Here is an 8,787-nt window from a genome sequence, read left to right as displayed (position 1 = left end):
AGTCCTTGGTTTTGGTGGTAGAGTGGTGTGGATGTGGGCTTCTATGTGACTCCAGTGCTGTGGGGGTAGTGGTGGGAGAATCCATTGGCTCTGGGAGGAATGAGGAGAGAACAATAGAGCAGGATATCTGAGGTTTTTTTCTCCAGGACTCAGTTGGTCCTGGTGGGCTACCTGATTGAGAGAGGAGGATATCAAGTTTGAAATCAGACTGGGTTGATTGAGACATGTCTCAAAAAGGGGCTAGTAGCTAGCTTAGCTAGAGACCTAAAGCCCTGGCTTTAATTCCCAGTAAATTTGAGTGACCAAGGAAACCTGTTTTCGTCTTTGTAGTGTGGGGAGGTGAGTGTGAAAGGGTGATTAGATGTTCTCTGTGGTTAATAACCCAGTAAAGGGCTGCCATGCATTAAACCTAACTGCAAAGCCTTACAACAGACACAACTTTGGGTCACTGGGCAGGCTAGAAATTCTTGGAGATACTAAAATAAGAATAGCTGGCTGGGCGGTGGTGGGGCCTGCTTTTAATCCCAGCACTCGGGAGGCAGAAGCAGGTGGATCTCTGAGAGTCAAGGCCAGCCTGGTCTACAGAGTGAGTTCCAGGACAGCCAGGGCTGTTGTACAGAGAAGCCTTGTCTCGAAAAACCAGAAAAGGAAGAAAAACAAAGCAAAACTGAATGTGACAATGCATGCTTATAATTCAGCTACTTGGAAGACTGAAGCAGGATTGTTGTAAATCGAGACCAGTGTGAAGTTCTCAGAAAAGCCTTTTATGCCAGCTATGTTGGCTTACACCTTTAATGCCGGAATTCAGAAGCAGGTGAATCTATTGAGTTTGAAGCTAGCCTCGTCTATATAGTGAGTTTGAGACCAGATGGGGCTACATGAATGAGACCCTTAAAACTAAGGGGGAAAAAAATCACTTATGTGTTAAGGTTCTACATGACCAATTAGGAATTTGTGGGGAGCTGTACATTGTAGATGCAAAATTATACATTAGTCCTTAATAACCATTTATTGCTCACATCTGTGTCTGATCTAATGTTATTTGGGGCAACCTGAGCCAGAGTTCCTGGGCCATTTTCAATCAACCCAAAAATAAAGTTAATCTCTTGAAGCTTAATTGATGAAGTGCTTGCTGGGTACGGTTGAAAATGTAAGTTAGGATTCCCAACACCCACATAAATGTTGGGGACAGGAGAGCATATCTAACTCCAGGGCTGAGGAGCAGAAATGGATGTATTCCTAAAGCCCACTCTTTGAACCAGCCTAGCTGAAATGGGTATCAGTGACAGACCTGTTTCAAGATAAATGACTCAGCACATAAAGGCATTTGCTGCCTGGTGACCTAAGTTTGATTCCCTCTAGGACCCACCTAAAGGTGAAGGAGAATTGACTCCACAGAGTTGTTCTCTGGCCAGTACATGTATGCTGTGGCATGTAGAAGCACACACCTCACAATAAAATTCACGACAACAAAAAACTAAGATGTAGGTTGAAGAAAACACCCTCTTTCGACCTCAGGCTTCCGAATGCATACAAAGCATAAACTGGCTGGGCTGGAGTGGTAGATGGTCCAGTGGTTAAGAGCACTTTCGGCAAGGTGTGGTGCATGCCTTTAACTGCGGCACTCGGGAATCAGAGGCAGACGGATCACTGAATTCGAGGCAATCCTGGGTTACATGGTGAGACCATGTCTAAAAAAGCACTTGGTCTTGCAGAAGACCTAAGGTGCGTTTCCGGCACCCACACCAGGCGGCTGCCGCCCTGTATCTTTAGCTTTAAGGGATCCCAAACACATAAAAGTAAAAGTAAATCCTTAAAAACAACAAAAGACTTCCTTTGAGATGACAGTCGCACAACCAAAAGAAGTGACCCACTTGCGATTTAGACTTTCCGTTTCCGTGCTAGTATCCCGCTTCCAGTGGTTTCTGACGTCACCTAAAAAGCGCCGGAAATGACCTCGCGCTGCCTAGGAAACAAGACGCGGCCCAGTGGTAGCCAAACCTGGCACAGCCGCACCCACCCTGTCGCCATGGAGCTTCCCTCAGGGCGGTGTGGGGATCCTCGCTCTTGTGACGATGAGTCGGACCCTGAGCCAGACCCGGACCCTGACGCTCAGGCCGAGGCCTACGTAGCCCGTGTGCTTACCCCACCCAAACCTAGCCTGACCCCGCGGCGCTCGTCGCTGCAGTCCACGCTCTCCGCCTCCCTGGGCGCGCCCGAGCGAAAGGCTGCCTCTAGAGTCCCAGCCGTGCGCCTGCCGGGCCTGCTGAGCCTTCCCCCGGAGCTGCTGCTGGAGATCTGCGCCTACCTGGATGCGCGGGTCGTGCTCCATGTCCTGCCGTGCGTGTGCCAAGCACTGCACGACCTTGTGCGTGATCATGTCACCTGGAGGCTACGCGCTCAGCGCCGCGTACGCGCACCCTACCCAGTGGTGGAAGGTACGCACACCCCGGGGAACAGGAACTCCTGCCCAGGTCAGGCTTGGGATGGGAGAAAGAGGTACCTGGTCTGAGGGTGCGCACAACTTCTGGTGCAGGCTTCGAGGCTGTCCCAGCTCTGACTGGAGGCGGAGGAAATTTCGGATCTTGCCTAATCTTTAATCTGCCACAAGTCAGATACTTGGCTTCCTCAGGCAGAGCTCTGAACCTGGGCTCTCTAAACTTAGAATTTAAAGATTCCCCGTTTTGGGCTTTGTTAGCACTAAGGCCCTAGCCCTGATGGGGATAACTCTAGGACTTTTTGGATTGTACTTGGAGTGAAAATGGGTCCAAAGAATCCTCAGGCTCTGGATACAGCCTGAGACACAAGCAGCAACTGGCTTAACAAAGCCCCCAGGATAGGTGAAGCAGAGGTTCTGAATCTCTAGATTCCCAAACCTGAACTAGTGTCGGGATTTAGAAGTTGGGATCGTTGATACCAGTAAAAGTTGATACCTGAGTGTAGCCTGTCATCTTTTTTATTTTTTATTTTGAGACAGGTTCCCGATTCTCCTTCTTTGGCCTTAGAAGTGCTGGGCTAGCCTGTCAGCTTTGCAAAGCTGTTGTGTTATTCCTTCTGCCCCTGAGTTCATTGGTTTGTGGAGGAAAAGAAAACTTGAAATTGATGATTTTGAGTTTTTGTCTTTCTTAAACTTTTTTTTAAAAGGGTTATATGTATGGAACTCAGAGCTTTGGGTATGCTAGGCAAATGCTTTATTTACCACGTGTTACATCCTCAACACAACTTTGAGATAGTGTTGATCCTAATGTTACTGGGTCCTTAGGCTCTTGAGACAGACACATGGCAAGCTGAATGGTTGATTCCTCTGACCTGGAAGAGTTTGATTGTGCAGACTTCTGGATTAGGGAGTTGACCTCCAACCCCCAGTCAGATTTCCAAACAGCTTTGATAAAAGCTGGTGCTTGAACCTCATCCAAGCCATTGAATGGGTGACCTGGGGTTTAGAATCTGTCTTGGGAGGGAGGGGGATCTATTAGGAATACCCAGGGCCCTGTGCTTCCTAGGTAAGTTCTCAACTGCCAAGCCATACTTTCCACTCCTTGGCTTCTGTGGCTTCCTGGTTTATAGTTAGAAGTTTAAGAACTGTGTCCCGGCTGGGCGGTGGTGGCACACAGTTTCAATCCCAGCACTCGGGAGGCAGAGCCAGGCGGATCTCTGTGTGCCTGAGTCTGGGTCAGGTGGCTGAGGCCAGAAGGGTTGGTTTAGTCTTGAGGCCCTGAAGAGGACTGAGGGTGAGGCTCTTGTCACCTGTGGTCGGTCGTGGGATGAAGGTTGGAAAGTGTAGTTTAGGTTTCTTAGAGTTGGGTAAGTATTCCTAGTCCTCCATGGGAGATGGGTGGTCAGATAGTCTGAGGCAAGGCCAGAGTCTGTGCCTGCTTAGGGTGGGGGATAGCATCCAGCTGGCATTCTATGCAGGTCTGGTGAAGGTTGGGCTCCCTGGCAGCCAGGGCTGGACTCTCTCAGCTGATGCCCACTGACTATCCTGCTCATGGTGCCCCACAGAGGAGGACTTTGACTGGCCAGCTGCCTGCATCGAGCTGGAGCAGCATCTGGCCCGCTGGGCAGAGGATGGACAGCGAACTGAGTACTTCTGCCTGGCTGATGGTCACTTTGCTTCCATTGATGCAGTGTTGCTGCTGCAGGTGAGGGGGCTTAGGTGGGAGGCCAGGCGAGGTGAAGGGTGGGGAACCTCAACATCTCCATGCTCTCCTGCCAGGGTGGGGCACTGTGTCTGTCAGGTTCCCGAGATCGCAATGTCAACCTGTGGGACCTACGACATCTAGGAAAGGAGCCTAGCCGAGTTCTGGTGAAGGCCTTGGGTACCCAGGGCAACAGCACACACAAGGTGAGCAATCCTGGGGGCATTAAAGAGGCTGGGAGGGCGCTGTAGCTCGGGTTGGGTTTTGATGGCAGGTTGCATAGACTTGACTCTATGCCTGCTGGTGGTGTAACTTTTGGTGAGTTCAGTTTTCCCTGTCCAGTGGGTGGTAAGATGAAGCTGGGTTAAGTATTAATATGCATATGCCATAAATTCAGTCTTTGGTGCACAATAGGTGCTCAATAAGTTGTCAGGTATACCTCAAGAGGCCCAGTGCAGAACAGTTATAAAGCCACCATTGGGGATCAGCTAGCCTTCAGTATGACTATCCTTTCATGAGAAGTGGCTGATAAATGACAGTTCTACCCATCCTTAAGATGATCTGTGCCCATGACCAACAGATTGCGGGCTGAGTTCAAATGTCCTGGCTATGTGTTCTTGGGTGGGGGAACAGTCAACCTCTCTGTACCCAAGTTGCATCATTTATCAAACAGCATATATTACTGTACCCTTCTCAAAGGGTTTGGCAGGGAATGTCTTGGCCAGATGCCAGCTCACTATACATAGTAACTGATAAGGTAGGAACTGGGTTGGGTTGTTTTTTGTCCCCCCCTATTTTTGTAAATAGAAAAGGGAAGGCATTTGGTTAGTTAGGTTCTGGAGTAGAAGCTGCACTTTTCTTTTTTTAATTAAAAATTTATGTGTGTGGGTGTTTTAGCTGCAGGTAAGTCTGTGCATCAAGTGTACATCTGGTGCCCATGGAGGCCAGGAGAGGGCATTGGGTCCCTTGGAACTAGAGTTATAGGTGGTTGTGAGCTGCCATGTGGGTGCTGGAAATCAAACCTGGGTCCTCTGAAAGCTCAGAAATGTTGAGCCATCTTTCTAGCCCTGAGGCTGCATTGTTAATCCAGTTGTTTGAGGCCTCAAACCTCCATTAATGTGGGCCTCTGAAGGCCTTGACTTAGACCGTGATGGCTCATGCCTGTAATACCAACACTGTCAGGAAGCTAAAGGCACAGGGTTGTTCTGAGTTTGAAGCTAGCCTGTGTGTTCCTTTAGCCTGTAAGCAAACTCCATGGATATCTTGTAATAAACCTGAGCTACATAATGAGCTCTGGACTGTAGTCAGACTCTTTCAAGAGCAGAAGAACAAAAACAAGCTATTGAAAACTGCTAGAGTGTAGCTCAGTGATACAGCACTTGCCTAGAATGTGTTGAGGCTCTGGATTCTATCTTAGCACAAAGAGAGGGTGAGGGGCACTGAGAGAGAGAGAGAGAGAGAGAGAGAGAGAGAGAGAGAGAGAGAGAGAGAGAGATCTCTAGACACCGCTGGGGACGTGTGTTCTTGTCCCCAGGTTCTGACAGGCTTGCAGACCCGGACCCTGACCTCCCACACTGGGATTGGTTGAGTTCGTTGGTTGTTTTCTCCTCCTTCTGACCCTTCGTTTTTGTTGTCTGTGGGAAGGGATGTTTACATAGAGTGGGAATTATGTTCATTACTGAAGTGTTTGTGGAAGTGGGCATGAGGGGGGAAATGCTGTTTGGCTTTGAGTGAATCTGTTCATCTCTTGGATCCTTCTCTGCAAAAGCAGGAAGGTCCAGACTTCTTCTTGGGCTTTGGGGAGGAGAAAGCCATGAGCTGTTGTACAGCTCTTAAAGTGTGTTGTCTTTTGTGTCTGCTCCCACAGGGCTGGGTGTGGTCGCTAGCAGCACAGGACCACCATGTATGCTCCGGCTCTTGGGACAGCACTGTGAAGCTGTGGGACATGGCAGCTGATGGACAGCAGTTTGGCGAGATCAAGTGTGAGGGGGCCCGGGCAGGGGGCCTGGGTGGGTAGGGCCCTGCCCAAGCCATCACCCCAGCCTTGTGTGCCGTGTATCCCCAGGGGCAAGGCGGCAGTGCTGTGCCTCTCCTACCAACCTGACATCTTGGTGACTGGTACCTATGACAAGAAAGTGACCATCTATGATCCCAGAGGTGAGCTTTTAATTGTAGTGCTTACAAGGCAAGCAGATATCTGTGAGTTCAAGACCAGCATGGTCTACATAGTAAGTTCCAGGCCAACTAGGGCTACACAGTGAGACCCTGGCTCAAAAACAAAACAAAAGAAACACAAAACAACAACAGAAAAGAACTCTGGGGTTGGGGTGGGGGGCAGGGGCTTAAGAGATGGCTCAGCAGTTAAGAGCACTGGCTGTCCCTCCAGAGGACCTGGGTTGGGTTGGGAGGCACCCACATGACTGCTCACAACCACCTGAAACTCCAGTTTAAGAGGATTAATTGCCTTCTTCTGGCCTCCATGGGCAGTGTATGCATGCCATGCACAGACAGACACATGTAGGCAAAACACCCATACATGTAAGATAAAAAAGGAATCTCAAAAATGAAAAAAACGAACACTGAGTCATTCGAACAAAGAACATTGGTGGGTGACAGAAATCTGACTGCACTGTGATACGCTGTTCTCATTGCAGAGACTGAACCTAGTGCCTCCTTCATGCTAGACGAGTGCCTTGTCCCTGAACTATGTTCATCTTGAGATAGAATCTCACTGCTTTGCCCAGACTAGCCTCAAACTCACTCTATAGCTTAGGCTGGCCTCCACTTAATATATTAATCCTCCTATCTCAGCTTCTAGGTTCCTGAGTAGTTGGGATTACAGGGCTGCACCATGAGGCCTGACTGATGATTAATCTCCCCTGCCCCCATCCTGGGATGGAAGCCAAGGCCTTGTGCTTGCTAGGCTATTGCTTAGCTGCTGAGCTTTATCCCCACCCCAGCCATGACTGAGTCATCGTACTCCACTAAACTGAAGAGATCCTGAGATGGACTTAGGCTTGGGTGGAATGAAGTGCTTGGTTCTGTGTTGTGAGGGACTGATGGGGTCGGAAGGGACAGTGGCATGGAGGCAGGGGCCAGGAAAGGACAAAAGCCTGTGGGTCCCGATTCAGGTGGCTGCTGAGGGGAGGGGAGTGATCAGGTGCGAAGCTGAGCAGGTGGAAGGTTTTTCCAGGTGAGATGGTGGCCCAGATCCTCAGGTGGGCCTGAGTCTCTGAAGGGCTCTGATATCCTCCTTTTCCCCTGGCCCATCATCTCACTCCAGCTGGCTTGGCCCTGGTGAAGAGCCGGAGGCTGCACTCGAGCGCTGTGCTAGCGGTGTTGGCAGATGATAGGCATATCATCTCAGGCAGTGAGGACCACAGTCTTGTGGTATTTGATCGCCGAGCCAACAGCGTCTTGCAGCGGCTGCAGGTAGGTTGCCCTTCCCAGTGGCCCTGAGGGGATTGCAATGCGGCTTGCCATTTCTGAGCTGCTCTGTGCCTTGTCCTTCCCACAGCTGGACTCCTATCTGCTCTGCATGTCCTACCAGGAGCCCCAGCTCTGGGCGGGTGACAACCAGGGCCTGCTGCACGTCTTCGCCAACCGAGATGGTTGCTTCCAGCTCGTCCGGGTCTGCTAGGACCCCTGTCTGTGCCTCCCCTGTGCCGCCGAGGGGGTGGAGGGCTAACCATGGGAGAACTCTCCCTGAATGTCACCCATCCTTTCTCCCTTAGTCCTTTGATGTGGGTCACCAGTCTCAGGTCACAGGGATCAAACACTCGCTGGGGACTTTGTACACAACATCTACTGACAAGACCATTCGGGTGAGAACACTGGTACACACACACACACACACACACACACACACACACACACACCCAACTGGCCAGGTCACGTACCCTGACCTCTGCCCGTTACCCTTCTCAGGTTCACGTGCCCACAGACCCACCCAGGACCATCTGTACCAGAAGCCACCACAATGTGTTGAATGGGGTAAGGTCCTGCCCCATATAGCCTGTTGGCCTACCAAGAGCCCCCACCATCCCCTAAATCCCTTGTCACTGCTCCCCAGATCTGCGCTGAGGGTAACGTGGTGGTGGCTGCCTCCGGTGGACTGTCACTGGAGGTCTGGAGGCTGCTGGCCTAAACAGCTGTACATGGCTGTGGATGGGTATTGGTATATACTGCCTGCTGAGGCTGCACCTAAGCCTCAGCTCTGGAGGACCTTCCTGCTATTGGTGCTGCTTCTGCCCTGCTCCACAGGCCTGGGGCACAGGAAGACCTAGGGCTGGGCCCACACCCGTGCCTGTGGAGGTGACATTCTAGTTTTAGCCACCCAGGGGCCTATTCCCTACCTTCCACCCCTGGATTGTTTTGTTTTGTTCATTGAGACAGGGTCTCATGTAACCCAGACTGGCCTCATACCCACTATGTTTTTGAGGCAGGTCTCGAAGCCTGATCCTCCTGCCTAAATCTCCAAGTGTTGGGATAACAGGTGTACCCCCACGCCCGGATGATCCCTGTTTTGTCAGGATTTGGGTGCCTCTCTCCCACAGGAGAGTGAAAGAGAAATAAACGACCTACTGTGCAATTGTTGGTAACTGGAGTGTGAGCTTTCTGTGACCGCATGTCTGTGCCTTTTTGGGGT

General features: G+C 50.8%; 1 protein-coding gene across 3 annotated transcripts; it reads left to right on the top strand.

The window, feature by feature from the left end:
• The first annotated feature begins 103 nt into the window (after positions 1 to 103).
• On the top strand, positions 104 to 8,740 carry Fbxw9 (F-box and WD repeat domain containing 9). 3 transcript variants are annotated; one of them, XM_052727017.1, is made up of 10 exons: positions 104 to 2,438; positions 4,003 to 4,142; positions 4,217 to 4,345; positions 6,007 to 6,119; positions 6,205 to 6,296; positions 7,423 to 7,571; positions 7,657 to 7,770; positions 7,874 to 7,963; positions 8,067 to 8,132; positions 8,212 to 8,740. In XM_052727017.1, exons 1-10 carry the CDS (start codon positions 1,952 to 1,954, stop codon positions 8,284 to 8,286), a joined length of 1,455 nt encoding a protein of 484 aa, XP_052582977.1. In that variant the 5' UTR covers positions 104 to 1,951; the 3' UTR covers positions 8,287 to 8,740. The 3 variants fall into 3 exon arrangements, with proteins under 3 accessions (XP_052582977.1, XP_052582976.1, XP_052582978.1); XM_052727016.1 differs by having other exon boundaries at positions 104 to 2,474; XM_052727018.1 differs by lacking the exon at positions 7,874 to 7,963 and having other exon boundaries at positions 104 to 2,474.
• The last annotated feature ends 47 nt before the right edge of the window (positions 8,741 to 8,787 follow it).

This window comes from Peromyscus californicus, unplaced genomic scaffold (assembly GCF_007827085.1).
Source record: "Peromyscus californicus insignis strain IS unplaced genomic scaffold, ASM782708v3 Scaffold_8__1_contigs__length_139910024, whole genome shotgun sequence".
NCBI classification, from domain to species: domain Eukaryota; kingdom Metazoa; phylum Chordata; class Mammalia; order Rodentia; family Cricetidae; genus Peromyscus; species Peromyscus californicus.
This window is presented reverse-complemented; position numbering and strand designations above follow the sequence as displayed.